This window comes from Thalassophryne amazonica, chromosome 6, assembly GCF_902500255.1.
Source record: "Thalassophryne amazonica chromosome 6, fThaAma1.1, whole genome shotgun sequence".
Classification (NCBI taxonomy): Eukaryota; Metazoa; Chordata; class Actinopteri; order Batrachoidiformes; family Batrachoididae; genus Thalassophryne; species Thalassophryne amazonica.
In genome coordinates, this window is record NC_047108.1 from 25,823,681 (window position 1) to 25,846,887 (window position 23,207).

The following is a 23,207-nucleotide window of genomic DNA, read 5'->3' on the forward strand; positions in this document are numbered from 1 at the left end:
TGTTTGTCTGAAATCAGTTTCTTAATGTCTGTAACTGTGTACATGTGTGATTGTGTTGGTAGGAGTACACTATGACGGTGTTCCTGCGGCAGAGCTGGCACGATGACCGCCTGTCCTACAACCACACTAACAAGACACTGGGCCTGGATAGCCGCTTTGTGGATAAACTCTGGCTGCCCGACACCTTCATCGTTAATGCCAAATCTGCTTGGTTTCATGACGTTACTGTAGAGAACAAGTTGATCCGCCTACAGCCCAACGGAGTCATTCTGTACAGCAGCCGGTAGGAGGAAAAAAGACACAGTGCCTACAAAAGTATTTGTTCACTCGGGCTTTCATATGGTTTTGGTCTTTTTAAGCAAAAGAAAAAAAAGAAGAAAAATTAGGCTGTATTATTTATTTATTTATTTTAGGTAAAATTGTAACGCTACTGTTAAGTTTTTCCTCTGTGAATGCCACCATTTTTCGCTGTCTAGCCTTATGTCAAAGGATAGAATGTCAGCTCATCAACATCTGAAATTGGTTATGCTAAAAGGTGAAGGAATCATGTATTATTTATTTTGATAGCTGCCGTTTATATTTTAGATAGTGTTTAAAACTTCAAACTTCTATTATAGATTAGATTAATATTGTAATATTGATATTGTACAATACTAAAAATTAGGTTCAACTAAAAAAAAAACATGGCAACATGTCCTACGAATCGCACTATGTGGTTCACTAATGGGCTGTGACCCAGTGGTTCAGAAACACAGGTCCAAGTCATATCTGTCTGATTAATGTAATATTAATATTATACAGTACTAAAAATGTCAGAGGACAAGTTGGGACATGCCTATCTCGGCTTTCAGTGGCTTACCAGTCGAGTGAGTATAAGAAATTGTGGAGAGGTGGGCATGTCCCATCTTGTCCTCTGACACTCCAAAACGGAGGTGTTCTTTGTCTCGCTCCATCAGCGGCTCCGTCATGATGCGCGAAGCCTCCGCGCGGCTTTCCATGACAAATGAAATCTGCCGGAAAATGGCTGATGTCCAGCTCTTGTGATAACCAGAGAAATTGCACACGACGGTCCCGGAACGACACAGCCATCCGTTTAGAAATGATCTGGTGGTTTCTGCCTGTCGATCGCGGCTCGGAGCGCGGCGCGCCGTGCGCCATTGTGGGCCGTCCTTAACGCGGTAGTAACACTCCTTAATCTCTGTGAAGCCCATAAAATTTTCACCGAAAGCCATGTGAATTTTCCGAATGGTTTCCAGCTGCCTGTCTCTAACAGTTTCTGAAAAAAATTCTGATGGAACAAAGCCCAAATCATTCTGCCATTTCCTCGCAATGAAAAAACGATGAGAGGGGTGGACCAGTGCTCACTCAAAGCCTGCCCACAGGCGAATGACACAACCGACAGGCGTGGAAAAACTCACGCATGTGCACGAAGGTTCAAGCTTGGCTGACGTAAAAACATATGAATCAAATCCATATATTTTTTGCATAAAATAAAAAGGTCGGATACTTTTCTCACAGACCTCGTATATATATAAATATATATATATAAATATAAATAATATAATAAATATAATAAATAAATAATAATAAATATAATAATAATAATAAATAATAAATATAATAAATATATATATATATATAAGTGCTGAGCTTAGCCATTGGTTTAGCTCAGCTTCGCCAATAACACAAACTCTGAAGCTGGTTCACGTCGAGCCATCCTGTTAAAAGCGGCCACTCGTTGTCGCCTTTCTGTCAGACTCTGTGATCACAGAAGCGGTTCCTCAGCTAGTGTTGCGACACATAGCAGCTTAGCTTAGCATTGTGCGACGCCACAGCGCAAGCCACAAACATGGCCTGTTCCACGTTTATGGGAGAGGAAACACACTTTGTTCAGAATTTTCTCCTGGCCACATGAAAGGAAAGGATAAATCCATGTTTTGAAGACCATTCTCACACACTGTGCTGGGCTTCATTTTTGTGCTGTTTGTACAATCCCATTTCCAGTGAAGTTGGAACGTTGTGTAAATGTAAATAAAAACAGAATACGACTTGCAAATCCTATTCAACTTATATTCAATTGAATAAACCACAAAGACAAGATATTTAATGTTCAATCTGATAAACTTTATTGTTTTTTTTGCAAATATTTGCTCATTTTGAAATGGATGCCTGCAACCTGTTTTCAAAAAAGCTGGACAGTGGTATGTTTACCACTGTGTTACGTCACCTTTCCTTCTAACAACACTCAATAAGTGTTTGGGAACTGAGGACACTAATTGTTGAAGCTTTGTAGGTGGAATTCTTTCCCATTCTTGCTTGATGTACGACTTCAGTTATTCAACAGTCCGGGGTCTCCGTTGTCGTATTTTGCGCTTCATAATGCACCACACATTTTTAATGGGCAACAGGTCTGGACTGCAGGCAGGCCAGTCAAGTACCCACACACTTTTACTACGAAGCCACGCTGTTGTAACATGTGCAGAATGTGGCTTGGCATTGTTTTACTGAAATAAGCAAAGATGTCCCTGAAAAAGATGTTGCTTGGATGGCAGCATGTGTTGCTCCAAAACCTGGATGTACCTTTCAGCATTGATGGTGCCATGACAGATGTGTAAGTTGCCCATGCCATGGGCACTAACACACCCCCATACCATCACAGATGCTGACTTTTGAACTTTGTGCTGGTAACAATCTGGATGGTCTTTTTCTGGAGGACACGACGTCCATGATTTCCAAAAACAATTTGAAATGTGGACTCATCAGACCACAGCACACTTTTCCACTTTGCATCTGTCCATTTCAAATGAGCTCGGGCGCAGAGGAGGTGGCGGCATTTCTGGATGTTGTTGATATATGGCTTTCACTTTGCATGGTGGAGTGTTGCACTTGTAGATGTAGCGATGAACTGTGTTAACTGACAGTGGTTCTCTGAAGTGTTCCTGAGCCCACGCGGTAAGATCCTTTACACAATGTTGTCGGTTTTTAATGCAGTGCCACCTGAGGGATCGAAGGTCACGGGCATTCAGTGTTGGTTTTCGACCTTGCCGCTTAGTTGTAGAAAGTTCTCCAGATTCTCTGAATCTTCTGATTATATTATGGTCTGTATATGATGGAATCCCTAAGTTCCTTGCAATTGAATGTTGAGAAACATTGTTCTTAAACCGTTGGACATGCAGTCGTTCACACAGTGGTGATTCTCGCACCATCTTTGTTTGTGAACAGCTGAACCTTTTTGGGATGCTCCTTGTATACCCAATCATGACATTCACCTGTTTCCAATTAACCTGCTCACCTGTGGAATGTTCCAAACAGGTGTTCTTTGAGCATTTATCACCTTTCCCAGTCTTTTGTTGCCCATCCCAGCTTTTTTGAAATGTGTTGCAGGCATCCATTTCAAAATGAGCAAATATTTGCACAAAAACAAAAATGTCTATCAGTTTGAACATTAAATATCTGGTCTTTGTGGTGTATTCAATTGAATATATGTTGAAGAGGATTTGCAAGTCATTGTATTCTGTTTTTACTTACATTTCACACAACGTCTCAACTTCACTGGAATTAGGGTTGTATGAGATGCACTTTAAAAGAACCTCTCACTTTCCTCCTCAAAATATTATCTTTGGAAAATCTGCCCTCCTCATAAGCAACACTATTCATGGACTACATCCTTGCAAAATACACATTTTAACCATTTTGACGTATTCACCACCAAAGTCTGATTTCACATTGTAAAAAGCTACATTTTCCCTCATTCATTGTAAGGTCAGGAGATGTTGTCAAGCTGTGATTTGTCACAGCTTGAGGTTTTTGAGCGTAAATCAGCAGCAGCAGGTGAGATCATGCTGATTTCCCCATGTTTACGATTTAATTTCTCTGGGAATAAAGCACCAAATACAAAACGAAATACATAAAATTTTTCATAATCAGCTCATTTGAGTGCAGGTTGCACTGGACAGTTTAAGAAGGATGTGGATGGTAAATGGACTGCATTTATATCACGCTTCTGAATCTGACCACTAATTAGCAAAGCTAACTTTTTTTGTTAGCTGACTAGTTTTCAGCTAACTTTGAAAACCATCAGTGAACCAATTAGCTTCTGCTAAATTTAGTTCCAGTAACTTTTAGACCGCTAACATCTTTTTGCAGGCATAGTGAATAAAGCTTAATAGTTAAAAACCTTTGTAAAGCCTAAGTCATACATTTTAGTTCCTGTCTGTTATGTGTTTTGTAGCAGAGAGACAGCTATGAGAGGTAGAACTCAATCGTCTGCCAGCAGAGGAGACCTGGCTACCAGAGAAAAAAGGAAGCCGAGAGAGAGAAAAAAAGATAATTTTCACAGCCATACAATCTTGCATACGTGTCACAGAAGACATCCAGAGCAAGGCAGTTTTGACTTATGGTTGTAATTTTAAACAAACTAATTTTGGACAGGTTATCGAAATTAACATCACCCCTGTCATGTTACAAAGTGAAAATATCAGCTATATGTTTTTAGTTTTAAAGTAATGCACTAATTTGAAGGTTTAAGCGTTTACAGACACGCATGCCAAAAGGCATTATGGGAAAATGAGCTTCCTGTCATCAGTGGCTGGTTGGTTTATTTTTATGTAAAACCAACACACAAATTACTGTAGTGTGTGTGTTGCCTTTACAAATAAATCTGTATTGTAAATACATCTTTTTTTCATTTGGAAAATGAAGGCAATTTGAAAACTGAAAATTCTGTTTGTTAAGTGTAGAGCGGAGTGTGTGCACTTGGTATTCACATTCCCATCCAGTAGATGGCAGTGTTCTAGCATTGTTAATTCAAAATGTATAGAACAATGTAAAAAATGACTTATTTACAATACAGGTTTATTAAAAAAAAAACAACACATGATCATGATCGGAACTTGTGTGTTGGTTTGTACAAATAAATAAACAGAACAACCACTGAGTGGACGAGACTCATTTTCCGTAATGCCTTTTTCATGTGGTCTGTAAACTGCAGAATTAGTGCATTACTTTAAAACTAACCATATAGCTGATATTTTCACTTCGTAAAAACGACAGGGGTGATGTTAATTTGATAACCTGTCCAGAATTAGTTTGTTTAAAATTTTAACCATAGTCAAATCTGGTCTTGCTTTGGATGTCTTCTGCAACACTTTGAAAGATTGTATGGCTGTGAAAGTAATTATTTTCTTTCTTTCTTCTTCTTTCTTTCTTTCTTCTTTCATTTCTTTCTTTCTTTCTTTCTTCTTTCTTTCTTTCTTTCTTTCTTTCTTCTTCTTTCTTTCTTCATCTTTCTATCTTTCTTTCTCTCTCTCTCTCTGGTTGCCAGGTCTCTTTATGAGAGAAAACTGATCTCAGACAAAAGCACTGGCTCACTTGTTGTTTGTGATTGCCTTTGATTCAATATGAGTAGCTACTAGTGTACTGGAGTCATAATATAATAATAACTTTTTGGTTAGCTGTGCCCACCACTGCATCCAAATATTCAACCCACATTCTGGAAGTGTCGTGGTGCATTTGAGGATGTCGGATAGCAGTTTAAAAGCAGTGTAACAGTTGGGACCTTCCTCTGGCTGCCCCAACTGTTTTGCACATGTGCAAAACAGTCAAAGTGCAGTGGAGGTAGAAATATATTGAATGGCAGTTGGAGTGCAGTCTGACTGCAATCTGACTGTAATGTAATATTCGTACGCCATGAAAATGGCATTCAAAGCAATCTGATCATGTTCGAGGGGCAGTTTTGATATGATCCGCCATAGGCCGAATGTCCCAACTGTGCCGAATACACTACAGGTGCAGGCACGAGTGCTGCTGGAATTTACATGTATTTCCTGCAGCAGGAATCGGACCTCACTTGTACGGCATTGTAGTTGCATTTGTCATATTCTCACTGCATTCTGACAATGGTCAAGGTAATCCTAATGTGTTCCACCAACATTTGTACTGCGTTCGGAGGCTTAATGAGCACGGTGTGTGCACGAATCATTTGGGGTGGGTCGAGGCACAGTCTTTGTGGTTGGATGGCTGTCTTCCGCAATCTGTATTCCCTCTCAGATGTGGTACGAATGTTGTTGTTTTTGACATTCTAGCTGAATCGGCTAATTCTGATAAGTGTGACAGGGCCTTAACTGTAACCTGAACCAAAACATAGATGAGTGTTCCCTGATGATAATGTGACGGTAATGTGTTATGTCATGAGCAGATGGAAAAGAGAGTTTCAGAAAGTATTTCAAACGTCCTTCTGTGTTGCTGAGATGTTTAAAAGAAACATTACAAAAATTATTTGAGCTTGTTGATGCGCTCATGGGCCCACAGGAGAAGCACACCAGAATTTATTTTCAGTGCTTTGCTTGCCTTTAAAATTGCAATGTGAAGACACATTGCAGCCTTTGTTGAACTGTTTAAAAGATATTAAAACCTCAGTGTTACAATGCACACAATTGATCTTTTAAAGAGCTTTGTTGTGTATTTGACTGCTCCTCAGCTATAACAATGTAATATCTCATATGCGGTGTACAGCAGTCTACAGTTGCTTGTTTTTTAACAGGACAAAGAAAGCACAGGTAGACTCCAGTTATGCTGGAGAAACATCTCAAGGATAATGAGAGGAAGCAGGATACACCTGAACTCAATTCTGATCTTTGTGGCAAAGGATGTGGATACTTACAGTGAGGCAAATAAGTATTTCATCCACTGTTGATTTTGCAAGTTTTCTCACCTACAAAGAATGGAGAGTTCTGTAATTTTTACCGTAGGTGCACTTCAACTGTGAGAGACAGAATCTAAAAAAGAAAAATTCTGAGAAACACATTGAATGATTTAGATGAATAATTTCCATTTCAATGACTTCAACACACTTGGGAAATTACAGACACATGGAGAGATGTGATTGGAAGGAATGGCTTCCCCGATCTAAACCCGAATGGTCATTTGTTATTGGACTTCTGTGCTAGTCATGGACTGTCCATAACAACACCATGTTAGAACATCAGGATGCTCATAAGTGTACATGGTACCAGGGCACCCTAGGCCGAAGATCGATGATCGATTTTGTGATCATATCATCTGATCTGAGGCCGCATGTTCTGGACACTCGTGTGAAGAGAGGGGCAGAGCTCTCAACTGATCACCATCTGGTGGTGAGTTGTATCAGAGGATGGGGGAGGACTTTGGGCAGACCTTGTAAGCCCACACGGATAGTACAAGTGAACTGGGAACATCTGGAGGAGCCCACTGTCTGACAGATCTTCGACTCACACCTCTGTCTGAGCTTTTCTAGCATCCCTGTGGAGATTAGGGGCATTAAACCAGAATGGCCAATGTTCAAAGCTTCCATTGCTGAAGCTGCAGTGGGGAGATGTGCCCTGAAGGTTTTAGGTGCCTCAAGGTGTGGCAACCATCGAACCATGGTGGACACCGGTGGTCAGAGAACCCGTCCGACTGAAGAAGGAGTCCTTCCAGGATATGTTATCTCGGAGGACTCCGTAGGCAGTTGCAAGGTATCGACAGGCCCAAAGGGCAGCAGCCTCTGCTGTGGAGGAGGCAAACAAGTGGGTGTGGGAGGAGTTCAGAGCAACCATGGAGAAGGACTTTTGGTCAGCACCAAGGTGCTTCTGGCAGACCATGAGTCACCTCAGGAGAGGAAAACGGGGAACCATCCAAGCTGTCGACAGTAAGGATGGGACTCTGCTGACCTCAACTGAGGTGTAGTCCACCACTGGAAGGAACACTTTGAGGAACTCCAACATCAGACCGAGGCCTCTCTATAGTAGGGGCAGAGCTGGAAGCTGATGGAGAAATATCATCAGTTTCCCTGGTGGAAGTCACTGAGGTAGTCAAACAACTCCGCAGTGGCAAGGCCCCAGGGGTTGATTAGATCCGTCCAAAAATGCTGAAGGCTCTGGGTGTGGAGGGACTGTCTTGGATGAGACGTGTTCAACATTGCTTTGAGGTCTGACACAGTGCCCAAGGAGCGGCAAACTGGGGTGGTGGTCCCCATATTTATAAAAGGGAACCAGAGAGTCTGTGCTAATTACAGGGGCATCACGCTACTTGGCCTCCCTGGTAAAGTCTACTCCAGAGTGCTGGAAAGGAGGGTTTGGCCGATAGTTGAACCTCTGATAGAAGAGGAACAATGCGGGTTCCGTCCTGGTTGTGGAACAACCAACCAACTCTTCACTCTCACAAGGATCCTGGAGGGTGTCTGGGAGTATGCCCATTCAGTCTACATGTGTTTTGTGGACTTGGAGAAGGCTTATTTCGGGTCCCCCGGGATACTGTGGGAGGTGCTGTGGGAGTATGGAGCGAGGGGGTCCCTTCTCAGGGCTATCCATTCTCTGTACTCACAAAGTGAGAGCTGTGTTTGGGTGCTTGGCAGTAAATCAGACTCATTTCCAGTGGGGGTTGGCCTCTGCCAGGGCTGTGTCCTCTCACCAATCCTGTTTGTGATATTCATGGACAGGATATCAAGGCATAGCGGGGGGGGGGTTCCAGGTTGGTGGGCTCATGGTTTCATCGCTGCTTTTTGTAAAGATATGGACCTGTTGGCTTCATCGGCCGGTGACCTCCGACACTCACTGGATCGGTTGCAGCTGAGTGTGAAGAGGCTGGGATGAGGATCAGCACCTCTAAATCTGAGGCCACTGGTTCTCAGCAGGAAACTGATGGATTGCCTACTCCGGGTAGGGAATGCGGTCTCTGCCCCAAGTGAATGAGTTCAAGTACCTCGGGGTCTTAAAGTCTTGAAAAGATACCAAGGAACTCATCTACACTGAACAACAAATATAAATGCAACACTTTGGTTTTGCTCCCATTTTGTATGAGATGAACTCAAAGATCTAAAACTTTTTCCACATACACAATATCACCATTTCCCTCAAATATTGTTCACAAACCAGTCTAAATCTGGATAGTGAGCACTTCTCCTTTGCTGAGATAATCCATCCCACCTCACAGGTGTGCCATATCCAAGATGCTGATTAGACACCATGATTAGTGCACAGGTGTGCCTTAGACTGTCCACAATAAAAGGCCACTCTGAAAGGTGCAGTTTTATCACACAGCACAATGCCACAGATGTCGCAACGATTTGAGGGAGCGTGCAATTGGCATGCTGACAGCAGGAATGTCAACCAGAGCTGTTGCTCAGTGTATTGAATGTTCATGTCTTACCATAAGCCGTCTCAAAGGCGTTCAGAGAATTTGGCCGTATATCCAACCAGCCTCACAACCCGCAGACACGTGTAACCACACCAGCCCAGGACCTCCACATCCAGCATGTTACCTCCCACGATTGTCTGAGACCAGCACTCGGACAGATGCTGATAACATCGGTTTGCATACCAAAGAATTCTGCACAAAACTGTCAGAAACCATTTCAGGAAGCTCATCTGCATGCTCGTCGTCCTCATCGGGGTCTCGACCTGACTCCAGTCGTCGTCATAACGACTTGAGTGGGCAAATGCTCACATTTGCTGGCGTTTGGCACGTTGGAGAGGTGTTCTCTTCACGGGATGAATCCCGATTCACACTGTTCAGGGCAGACGGCAGACAGCGTGTGTGGCGTCGTGTGGGTGAGCGGTTTTCTGATGTCAATGTTGTGGATTGAGTGGCCCATGGTGGCGTGTGGGGTTATGGTATGGGGAGGCGTCTGTTATGGACGAAGAACACAGGTGCATTTTATTGATGGCATTTTGAATGCACAGAGATACCGTGACGAGATCCTGAGGCCCATTGTTGTGCCATACATCCAAGAACATCACCTCATGTTGCAGCAGGATAATGCACGGCCCCATGTTGCAAGGATCTGTACACAATTCTTGGAAGCTGAAAATTTCCCAGTTCTTGCATGGCTGGCATACTCACCGGACATGTCACCCATTGAGCATGTTTGGGATGCTCTGGACCGGCGTATACGACAGCGTGTACCACTTCCTGCCAATATCCAGCAACTTCGCACAGCCATTGAAGAGGAGTGGACCAACATTCCACAGGCCACAATTGACAACCTGATCAACTCTATGTGAAGGAGATGTGTTGCACTGCATGAGGCAAATGGTGGTCACACCAGATACTGACTGGTATCCCCCCCCCATAAAACAAAACTGCACCTTTCAGAGTGGCCTTTTATTGTGGGCAGTCTAAGGCACACCTGTGCACTAATCATGGTGTCTAATCAGCATCTTGATATGGCACACCTGTGAGGTGGGATGGATTATCTCAGCAAAGGAGAAGTGCTCACTATCACAGATTTAGACTGGTTTGTTAACAATATTTGAGGGAAATGGTGATATTGTGTATGTGGAAAAAGTTTTAGATCTTTGAGTTCATCTCATACAAAATGGGAGGCAAAACCAAAAGTGTGCGTTTATATTTTTGTTGAGTGTAATAAAAAGTTAAAATGCCTTTATTTTATGGGCAAATCATAATTAAAAAATGCACTTCTTCAACGCGTTTCGGCTAGAAGCCATCAGGAAGTGAACACTCATTCTGAGACAAGTCTTAATTAAAAACCTCAAAATAGGTGGGTCAGCAGGTGTGAACAATTGGATCATCACTTAACCAATGAGAACAAAGTCAGATAAAGGGTATTTAAAGCTGGGAAAAAAAAGTGGCCAACAATGGGCCTAGTGTATGCCCAGCAATACAAAAATCTGTCAAACATATAAATACATTGCATATCACTAGGACAAAAAACTCATTAAAAGAAATGGCAATATTCTATATCTTCATTGAGACCCTGGTATATAGTTGCTTTTAATCTAAAAATCCAAAACGTCTCGCGTTGATTCAGCTGTTTTATCCTATTGCCTCCTCTTATAGTTTGTGGTATGTGATCAATGCCAATAGCCCTTAAAATAGAAGGATCACTATTATGTTTATCCTTAAAATGACGCGCCATAGGATAATTGTCATTTTTAGTTCTTATGGCATACTTATGCTCTGAGACTCTATACTGTAAACGGCGTTTAGTTCTGCCAATATAAAACACATTGCAGACTGGACACTGTAATTTGTAAATCACAAAAGTAGTTTTACAATTAATTAAACTGTGTATTTCAAAAGTATTATCTCCATGTGTATCATAAATTGTATACATTTAACCACATTAGAGCAATGGTTACCACTGACCACATTTAAAGCTGCAACACCATTGACTGAAAGCCAAGTATATTTTTGAAGGTGCTGGCAAGTAGCTATGAACAAGTTTATCGCTCAAAGTAGGCGCATGTTTAAAGCTGAATATAGGGGGTTCCAAAAACACATTACCCAGAGAAGCATCACATTGTAGTAAATTCCAGTTTTTCTTGATAATATTTTTAATGTGATGTGATTCTGTACTGAATCTAGTGGGAAAAAAAGACCCTTTCAGATCTCTGTCCTGCAGAAACATGCATACGCCAGCCAGGATTTTTGCGTGACGCACCGCATGTTTGCTCAAGTCACTTTCGATACATCTGCACGTGGACGTGGAGACGGGCATACAACATGTTTTTGTGCATACACATGCTTTGTACATGAGGCTCCTGGAGAAGATCTGTATGGAGGAGTGGACCAAAATCCCTGCTGCAGTGTGCAAACACGGTCAAGAAATACAGAAAACATCTGACCTCTGTAATTCCAAACAAAGGGTTCTCTACCAAATATTAAGGTCTGTTTTTCTATTGTATCAAATACTTTTTTTCATGCAATAAAATGCAAATTAATTCTTTAAAAAATCATACAATGTGATTTTCTGAATTCTTTTTTTTTAGATTCTGTCTCTCACAGTTGAAGTGTACCTGTGATAAACATTACAGACCTCTCGATTCTTTGTAGGTGGAAAAACTTCAACAGTGCATCAAAAACGTATTTGCCTCACTGTATGTGCATGTGATTATTTTTTTAAATAAATTTGTAAAATCTAAAAAAAACTTTTTTCACATTGTCATTATGAGGTATTTTGCTTACAATTGTGAGGAAAATAAATGAATTCAATTCATTTTGGAATAAGGCTGTAACATAACAAAATGTGGAAAAAAGTGAAGTGTGCTGCATACATTCTGGATCCATTGTATGCAGGTTGAATATCTGTTAAATACTTTTTATACCAAAGTAACTTGCTTTAATTGTCATTGTATGAGTCATATCGCAAATGTGGGTTTTTGTGTGTGAATGCTGGTTCGGCTTTAACGATCGTTAATTCACAACCACACGGAGCTCTTACAGGTTTAAAACCATCTAAAAATGGTTGACTCATGATGCTTTTCATCCAGATTTTAATGTTCAGTGGGCAGATTTAAAAATGAAATGGACTTGGAGCCAATAAAGATCATTTTTAATGGGGTAATATTTTACATTTTTATGTGATTGATATTTAATGTTTAAAGACCATGTCATTGCTTGACGATTTAGCCTGTGTATGCCGACTGTATTAAAAATGCTAAGTCTAATAAATTAATGTGGCTGTCACACCTTGACAACTTAACCAGCGTTTCCACCAAGTGGTTTGGGTGTGTGCTGTCTGGCTTGGTTTGCATTTCCACTGTGGACTGTTTCCCTTAGTTTTGCAGGTGAAACACTTAAATACTGATGAGTACAGCATCAGGCACACGCACGGTGTGCATGGCATCTCCACTCCACACGGAGGCAAAACTGAGTAATTTTATTTATTTATTTATTTTCTTTGTGGATCATCGGATAATTTCATTGCGTGCAGACAGAATCTCCTGATCCCTGTGGTAACAGAGACATTAATGAATGAGGCGCAGAGATTCTTTCAACTTGTGGCACAAAGAGAGAGGCCCTATGGTGGAGAGGCTCCACTGACAACCGAGGCTCAAGCCAGCATCCACTACCACAGACACCCAACCAACTGATTACACCTGTAGGAGATCGTGCTGATCCCACATTGGCCCAGCCACACCAGGTGCTGCAAATCAACAACCTGATGGATGACCTCTGGCGCAGAAAGCATGATCTGACAGAGAAACTGTGGCGCAACATTCCGGTGTCACAGAGGGACTTTTCTTCAACCATGACAAGGAATTAAAGTATTTTCAGTTGTTGTTTTTGAAAATCAGGAGGCTTTATGTGGATACATTTTTGTCAAACTGGGATGATAAATCCCACTGTCATGAACAGGTAAGACTTTATATTTACTCCGTGTGTGATGGTTTAATATTTGAAACAGTCTTTTTGCATGAGGACCACAGCTTTCAGCCAATCAATAGACAGTATTAATGGACGTATTTTGAGTAAATTACAAGAAGCGTCGCTGGCATGCATTGAAAATTTTCAGCATGCCCAAAATTTTTCAAGGTGCTTGGCATTACAACGTATATCAGCGTGTTTCAACCTGCTCTTAACTTACACAAAATGTATCCATAACATATTAGATGTAAGCCAGTGTTTTTAATATGGTTGGCATACACTGGCTAAATTGTTACGATGTCACAGGGCCCTATCTTCTCCAAAACCCTACAATTCTGTTTTCACAGATGTTCTCCTAATTTAAACAGAATATTTAACTGACACAGCTTGTTTAACACATCTTTTTATACCTCTGTGACATATGTCACAGAGGTATAACCTATCTCCTCAGATCCTGTGTGATGGCGACTTGGATGGCTGCCACTGTACTGCCCTCTCTCATACTTTGTGAATTTTGTGTTTTTTTTTTTTTTTTTTTTTTTTTTGCACTCTGCTCTTCTTCCTTGGTCTCTTACACCAGGGAAGAGCTCATAAACACTGGACTATCATCTGTTGGAAATTTTTTTACTGGTTTTCACAGAACCCGGGAGTTTCACAGATGTTTTCGTTGGAGGAGCACCAGCTCTGTACACAGTTTACAGATGATGTGTGTGCTCTCCCCACTGCTCTTCTCCCTCTACACAAATGAATGCACCTCAGGGAACCCCTCTGTTAAACACCTGAAGTTTTGCATCCAGGATGGATGAGATGAATACAGCATACAGACAGGAGGTGGAGCAGTTAGTCCTCTGGTGTGGTCAGAACAAACTGGAGCTGAACCTGTTCAAGACTGTGGAGATGACAGTGGACTTCAGGAGGAACCCACCATCAACCCCCCCCCCCCCCCCCCCCCGCCCCCCATCCTCAACAACATGTGTCTACTATGGACACTTTCCAGGTCCTGGGATCCACCATTACCTGGGATCTGAAGTGAACGTCCCACATAGACTCCATTAGGAAAAAGGCACAGCAGAGCATGTACTTCCTCAGACAGCTCAGGAATTCAACCTGCCCCATGAACTGCTCATCATCTTCTACACATCCATCATCCAGTTTGGCCTATGCATCTCCATCTCTGTTTTATTTCCCTCTGTCTCCAACCATGACAGACACAGACTTCAACAAACTGTCTGGTCTGCAGAAAAAAAATCATTGGGGCCAGGTTGCCTTCCATCCAGGACTTATACCGCTCCAGGACCAGGAAGCAAGCTTGTAACATCTCTGCAGACCCCTCACACCCTGGACACACACTGTTTAAACTCCACCCGTCTCGTCGAAGTTACAGAGCTCTGTACGTCAAAACAACCAGACACAGAAACAGTTTCCTGTGTATAGAGAGAGTACAGTTCAAACCGGAGTAAAATTCCTTGTATACATGGCGAATAAAGGGTATTCTGATTCAGATTCTCTAAATTTACCTTATATTATGAAAAGCTCCTCCACCACACACACACACACACACACACACACACACACACACACACACACACACACACACACACACACACACACACACACACACACACACACACACACACACACACACACACCAGTGCAGCAATAAATCGTGCTCAGTATGTACAAGAAAACCCATTTTTGCAAAGTCCATAGACTGTACAGTTTATTTTTATACATCAGAATATTTCCGTAATTATTTTAAGAGTGATTTTTTTCTTCATTGTTTTTGTTTCTGAGAAAAAATAAATAAATAAATGAATGTATATACAGTAGTGTTCAGAATAATAGTAGTGCTATGTGACTTAAAAGATTAATCCAGGTTTTGAGTATATTTATTATTGTTACATGGGAAACAAGGTACCTGACTTTGTTCAGAAGAACAGCGTAGTTTGATTAAAAAGTTGATTGGAAGGGGAAAACGTATACGCAGGTGCAAAAAATTATAGGCTGTTCATCTACAATGATCTCCAATGCTTTAAAATGGACAAAAAAACCAGAGACGCGTGGAAGAAAATGGAAAACAACCATCAAAATGGATAGAAGAATAACCAGAATGGCAAAGGCTCACCCATTGATCAGCTCCAGGATGATCAAAGACAATCTGGAGTTACCTGTAAGTGCTGTGACAGTTAGAAGACGCCTGTATGAAGCTAATTTATTTGCAAGAATCTCCCGCAAAGTCCCTCTGTTAAATAAAAGACGTGCAGAAGAGGTTACAATTTGCCAAAGAACACATCAACTGGCCTAAAGAGAAATGGAGGAATATTTTGTGGACTGATGAGAGTAAAATTGTTCTTTTTGGGTCCAAGGGCCGCAGACAGTTTGTGAGACGACCCCCAAACTCTGAATTCAAGCCACAGTTCACAGTGAACACAGTGAAGCATGGTGGTGCAAGCATCATGATATGGGCATGTTTCTCCTACTATGGTGTTGGTGTTGTGTTTCAACAAGACAATGACCCCAAGCACACAAGTAAACGAGCAAAATCTTGGTTCCAAACCAGCAAAATTAATGCCTCGCAGATGTGAAGAAATCATGAAAAACTGTGATTATGCAACTAAATACTAGTTTAGTGATTCACAGGATTGCTAAAAAAGCAGTTTGAACATAACAGTTTTATAGTATAAGTAATAGTTTATTCATTTTTGCAGTCACTTCATCACTCCACTTTACTCATTATTATGCAACAGTCACATTTTCTGTTGCAGTTTACAGACAGCCACTTGTCAGTTTTTGCAAATGAGCTCTTTATTTATGAAAAAGCAGACAGGAGTGTTTTGAACATCAGACACTTTAGTCAGTGGTGCTGTAGAGTTATTTATCACTTCTGTGTGATGAAATTTGCCTCTTTGTGTTTTGTAATTATAACTATTAGCATAAAATAATCTAAGATACCGACATAAATCTAGTTTCATGTCAACTCGTCCACAGCAGCCTCTGATTTCACATTCCAACTGTCCACATACACTGTGACCCATAATTACAAACAGCTGTGAAATGTAATTTATGGATCCTGAGGCGACACATTGCTCCAGCTCAGCGATGGGTTGCAATCATGACGCCATCATGTCATCACCAACATACACAGAGACTTTTGTTTGGCCTGAAGAATGAAACAAAGCTGTTGAATGAAACAATGGGCTCTGTCTTGATGATCTACAGTGCACTGTAAAAGTGCACACTGGGAGTCCGTTTGGGGATGTCTAATTAGGGTTCAGACCTAATTAAACCCTACGTACCGGCCTGGGCTCTGCATTCTCAGGGTGCAGGAGCCAAGTGGTTAGTGCGCATGGTTTCAGTGAAGAAGGTTCATGGTTCAAACCCCACCCATACCACATTTCTCCATATAATGTGGAGTTGCATCAGGAAGGGCATCCGGTGTCAAATGTGTCAATTCAACATGCAGATCCACCTCAGATTTGTTGTGGCCACGAGTGCAAACAAGGGAGCAGCTGAAGGGACTTTTATTTACAGTGTCCACAACATCAGTGTTATTCCTCCATCCAAAGGGACAAAGTGAAAATCATATATATATATATATATATATATCATATAAAAAAACTTGTACAACATTCAGTACCTCTAAATGTCAACATTTGCTTATAAATATTTAAGGAGTAATACAACCCCTGGCAAAAATTATGGAATCACCGGCCTTGGAGGATGTTCATTCAGTTGTTTAATTTTGTAGAAAAAAAGCAGATCACAGACATGACACAAAACTAAAGTCATTTCAAATGGCAACTTTCTGGCTTTAAGAAACACTATAAGAAATCAGGAAAAAAAATTGTGGCAGTCAGTAACGGTTACTTTTTTAGACCAAGCAGAGGGAAAAAAATATGGACTCACTCAATTCTGAGGAATAAATTATGGAATCACCCTGTAAATTTTCATCCCCAAAACTAACACCTGCATCAAATCAGATCTGCTCGTTATTCTGCATCTAAAAAGGAGTGATCACACCTTGGAGAGCTGTTGCACCAAGTGGACTGACATGAATCATGGCTCCAACACGAGAGATGTCAATTGAAACAAAGGAGAGGATTATCAAACTCTTAAAAGAGAGTAAATCATCACGCAATGTTGCAAAAGATGTTGGTTGTTCACAGTCAGCTGTGTCTAAACTCTGGACCAAATACAAACAACATGGGAAGGTTGTTAAAGGCAAACATACTGGTAGACCAAGGAAGACATCAAAGCGTCAAGACAGAAAACTTAAAGCCTTCCACACCGCATGCTTTGCAAGCGTCAGAGGCACCACAAATCGGTCTAAAAAGCATTATTTTCAATTAAACGCATTGCTTTTTAGAGGCGTCTGAAGCGTCGCGTCAAAAGCCGAGCTAAACCAACGCTTCTGCCAGGAGCGTGCACATTCCTGCTTGTCAACAGGCTGACGTGGTCAAAGTTCAACCCAGTCCAACTTTTGCCGCTCTGAACTGTGACAAAGCTTCACACTGTCCAATAGAAACAACGTGTTGGGTCCAAACATGGAAGACTCGTGGCAGAAACCACTGATCTCTACAAAACAGAAAGGTGTCATAGGACTGCTCATTTATACAGAGCAGTTTTCTGAAGAAAAATCATTGCAAATGTTTTTTTAAACCTCAAAATTAATTTGATTGCTGTACGAGGTCTGTTAGAAAAGTATCAGACCTTTTTATTTTTTTCAAAAACCATATGGATTTGAATCACGTGTGATTGCATCAGCCAAGCTTGAACCTTCGTGCGCATGCGTGAGTTTTTTCACGGCTGTCGGTTGCGTCATTCGCCTGTGAGCAGGCTTTGTGTGAGCAGTGGTCCACCCTCTCGTCATTTTTTTATTGCGAATAAATGTCTGAACGATTTGGAGCTTTGCTGCATCAATTTTTTTCCAGAAACTGTGAGAGACCTCCAGGTGGACACCGTTCGTAAAATTAATATGGCTTTCAGGGACGATTTTGTGGGGATTACACAGATTAAGGAGTGTTACTGCCGCTGATCCGGGACGTCGTCTGACTTTAACAAAAAGGCAGGAGACGTGGACATCAGCACTTTTTTGGCACATTCCACTGTTTCAGGAGTTTTTTTCATGGAAAGAAAAGTGGAGGAGTTCCGCGCATCGCGGTGGATCCGCATGGTGCAAAGCAACGCCATGATGAAGCCTCACAGGACATGTTGGGGCATGTCCAGCTCATGCTGAATTTCTCAGATAATCACACGACTGAAAAGCAACCAGAAGCCATCTGAAAGCCGTCCTGTGAGACCAGCATGGAGGTGGTTTTGTCCCGCGCCATGAACGGCACGGTGGCGCAATCCTCCACTTTTCTTTCCATGAAAAAACTGTAACAGTGGAATGTGCCGAAAAAGTGCTGATGTCCACGTCTCCTGCCTTTTTGTGAAAGTCAGACGACATCCCGGATCAACAAAGCCTTCATGTTGGAAATGATCTGGTTGTTTCAGCGGAGTGTGAGCCTGTCGATTGGCGCTCGGAGCGCGGTGCGCTCTCAGACGCTGTGGGCCGTCCTTAAAGCGGCAGTAACACTCCTTAATTTTTGTAATCCCCACAAAATCGTCCCTGAAAGCCATAATAATTTTCCGAACGGTGTCCACCTGGAGGTCTCTCACAGTTTCTGGAAAAAAATTGATGCAGCAAAGCTCCAAATCGTTCAGACATTTATTCGCAATAAAAAAACGACGAGAGGGTGGACCAGTGCTCACACAAAGCCTGCTCACAGGCGAATGACGCAACAGACAGGCGTGAAAAAACTCACGCATGCGCACGAAGGTTCAAGCTTGGCTGATGCAATCACACGTGATTCAAATCCATATGGATTTTGAAAAAATAAAACGGTCGGATACTTTTCTAGCAGACCTCGTATTGAAGCTTTATTGTGGTTCATCGACGCACATACAACATGGCGATCATTCAGCTTTCCTCTGGAGAAAAAAAAAAAAATCTGAGCGAAAGTCTCCACCCCCTTGCCGCATGCAGCACGTCCGGGGTGTGGGAGGCGTTGACGTGACGCGTTGCCTGATGCGTATAAAGCATGCAATGTGAAAGGACTTTTAGTTACCATATTTCCATAAATACAGCATGTTTCATAATATACTGTGTAAAAAATGAAACAGCAAAACTTTATTAAAGTGATGAGGATCTAACAAACAGAAAACAGATTAACTCACTTCTTCTAGTGACCTTACTGGTAGGCCCATTACTTCCAGGCACTGCTTGTAATTGGTTCTAGCACACACTTCTGGCTTAGAGCTGGCCATTCTTTGGATGATCATCTCAGCAGCGTCCACATTGTTCTCTCTCCTGGTATGTCTGGGAACTGACACTTTCAGGGACGGTCCAAGGATGCAGTGCATCAACTTTGTCATTCAGCTGTTTGATACTGTGAATGATGTCATTCTGCTTCTCCTGGAACACAAAATGTATATATATCCATATGTTACAACCTTAATACAGAAGTTCTCAATTTACATTAAATCCTATGTTTCACAAATGATTAAACCAATGCTGTTGACCTTTCATTATGAGCACGGACAAATCTGTGAATGAACTGAGTGATGAAAGTAAGTAGGTAAGTAAGTCCCTTCGGGTGCTCCCTTGTTTGCACTCGGGGTCACCACAGCAAATCCAAGGTGGATCTGCATGTTGAATTGGCACAGGTTTTACGCCAGATGCCCTTCCTGACGCAACTGCACATTACATAGAGAAATGTGGCAGGGGTGGGATTTGAACCCGGAACCTTCTGCACTGAAACCAAGCGCATTAACCACTTGGCCACCACCCCTGTCTCTAACTGAGTGATGAAAGTGAGCCATGAAAAAAAAAACAAAAACAAACTTGAAAGATCTTGGCAAGGCCGTGCCGGGGTCTGGTGGTTGTCCCCCAGAAAAATGTGAAATCTCAAATGCATTCTGGTTATGGCTGTAGCTATCGATTATTTTAGTAGTCGAGTATTCTATCGATTATTCTGGCAATTAATCGAGTAAGTAAGTCCCTTCGGCTGCTCCCTTGTTTGCACTCGGGGTCACCACAGCAAATCCAAGGTGGATCTGCATGTTGAATTTGCGCAGGTTTTACGCTGGATGCCCTTCCTGACGCAACTCCACGTTACATGGAGAAATGTGGCAGGGGTGGGATTTGAACCCGGAGCCTTCTGAACTGAAAACCAAGTGCATTAACCACTTGGCCACCACCCCTTGGCGATTAATCGAGTAATCGGATAAAAAGTACTTTTGCGTTTTAAACAACATCAATAGTCCAGGGCTGTCCATAAGCAATGGCACAATGTCACTGCGCCAAAGTGTTGGCATTTTGCTGAAATGGCGATGGGATGTGCCTTCTATTTTTGTTTTCTCCAATTTGTAAAAATTTACCATTTTTAAGTTTTGTTTTTTTTTTAATAAACGTTGATGGACTGGGTCCCTGCGTGATTTTTTTTTTAATCCCTCTTTCTCTTCAGCAGATGCATTTCAGGTGGAGGTTGAACATGCAAGCATCACAGTCAGTTTTTTTTATTATTATTATTTTATTTAAGTTACCGTGTTTGTGAAGTGTTATGTGTTGCCCAAAAACGCAAAAATTAAAAAGTCACACACTCAGTGTGAATCTGAGGGAAACACAGAAGAAAGAGTGGACTTCAGTTGGTTCAGAATGCTGCAGCTAGAGTACTGACGGGGACTAGCAGGAGAGAGCATATCTCACCCGTGTTGGCCTCCCTTCATTGGCTTCCTGTTAATGCTAGAATAGAATTTAAAATTCTTCTTCTTACTTATAAGGTTTTGAATAATCAGGTCCCATCTTATCTTAGGGACCTCGTAGTACCATATTACCCCATTAGAGCGCTTCGCTCTCAGACTGCGGGCTTACTTGTAGTTCCTAGGGTTTGTAAGAGTAGAATGGGAGGCAGAGCCTTCAGCTTTCAGGCTCCTCTCCTGTGGAACCAGCTCCCAATTCAGATCAGGGAGACAGATACCCTCTCTACTTTTAAGATTAGGCTTAAAACTTTCCTTTTCGCTAAGGCTTATAGTTAGGGCTGGATCGGGTGACCCTGGACCATCCCTTGGTTATGTTGCTTTAGACGTAGACTGTGTTTCATAATTATTGTATGGCCTTGCCTTGCAATGTGGAGCGCCTTGGGGCAACTGTTTGTTGTGATTTGGCGCTATACAAGAAAAAAGTTGATTGATTGATTGACTTCTGCTGTTTGCGGGGACAGAGAGTCTCCGGTCTGAGAGCTCCTCACACTGGGCAGAGAGACAGCAGCCGGCCACCGGGTCCATGGTCCCTCCCCACGTAGAGCAGACCGTGTGTTTTTTAAAAACAGACAAACACACTGCTTTGCTTTAAATGCACAGTAAGTCTATTTCAGATGATCAGTGTGAACCATCTTTCTCTTAAAGGCTTTATTTTACTCTCACGTTGGAAAGCGATAGCTATCGTTGCTAATTTGATTAGCTGTTATGCTCGCCTTTTTCTTATTTTTCTGCAGACGTTGCAGCGCCACACACAGGCCTAGCATATGTACTACAACGTTAAACGAAGCTTCGAGGCACAGAATTTGCCTCAAACATTTGAAAGGATGTTTGGGGATGATGAAATCATTTTTCAAGATGATAATGCATCTTGCCATAGAGCAAAAACTGTGAAAACATTCCTTGCAAAAAGACACATAGGGTCAATGTCATGGCCTGCAAATAGTCCGGATCTTAATCCAATTGAAAATCTTTGGTGGAAGTTGAAGAAAATGGTCCATGACAAGGCTCCAACCTGCAAAGCTGATCTGGCAACAGCAATCAGAGAAAGTTGGAGCCAGATTGATGAAGAGTACTGTTTGTCACTCATTAAGTCCATGCCTCAGAGACTGCAAGCTGTTATAAAAGCCAGAGGTGGTGCAACAAAATACTAGTGATGTGTTGGAGCGTTCTTTTGTTTTTCATGATTCCATAATTTTTTCCTCAAAATTGAGTGATTCCATATTTTTTCCCTCTGCTTGGTCTAAAAAAGTAACCGTTACTGACTGCCACAATTTTTTTTCCTGATTTCTTATAGTGTTTCTTAAAGCCAGAAAGTTGCCATTTGAAATGACTTTAATTTTGTGTCATGTCTGTGATCTGCTTTTTTCTACAAAATTAAACAACTGAATGAACATCCTCCGAGGCCGGTGAGTCCATAATTTTTGCCAGGGGTTGTATTATTTGGAGCACAACAAGAAGTCAGATTCCATCTATGTGTTTGTCTGATCCACAGCAAAGTAAAGTCTGGATTTTGGACCTTGTGATTTGTCTGCACTACGTGCAGCAACTGACAAAATACATTATTTGTATTAATGTATTTATTTCCCCAAGAGGCAGTTGTCTGAAAATTGCTGGTCGTCAAAAGAATGTTAGAGCCAGAGGATGTTGATTAACTGAAGTCACACTGAAAAATGCAGAACAGAGGATTCTTCCATCCATTTTCTGAACCCACGTGTTCCAGTTTGGGATCATGAGGTGCTGGAGCCTATCCCAGTGGTCCAGAGGATGTAATTTTTATATGAACAAACAAACAAATAAATAAATACATTTTAGGTAAAAAGAAAAAGTTATTTTTTTCTCTAAGCCCTTTCATATAAACAACAGAATATGTATCATATTTTAAATCAGTTGGTCTGGACTGTCTGGTGTACAAGGTGTGCAGAGGTGGTGGTGCCAACAATATCTATTCCTTCCTACATCTATTGCTGGATGTGTGTATATCTGTCAGAGAAAGTATGATGTTTCCTGAAATTGATACAAATGAACCTCAAAGTAAATTTAGATTGTCTGGAAACCATTGACCGTGATGTGGTGAGTATACACTCAAAATTAACTAAGCTTTACTTTGATATTGCTAAAACATGTCCTCTTAATTAAAATCAGTTGTTTATCCTAAATTGCTGATTTTATTGGGCAGTGCAGGCCCCTCCTGCTGTGGCCTTCACCCACTTTGCCTCAATTCTGATGACGAACTGCTTCAAGTTTAGTGCACATAAACATGTCAAATGTATATGTGCTGT

The 23,207-nt window shown here is 41.6% G+C and overlaps 1 protein-coding gene across 1 annotated transcript in view; it reads left to right on the plus strand.

Moving 5' to 3' along the window:
- The window catches only part of gabrd (gamma-aminobutyric acid type A receptor subunit delta), a 167,826-nt gene that overhangs the window by 90,338 nt on the left and 54,281 nt on the right, over positions 1 to 23,207 (plus strand). Inside the window, 1 exon segment of the mRNA XM_034171907.1 lies at positions 63 to 283. Coding sequence (XP_034027798.1) covers positions 63 to 283 — 221 coding nt within the window.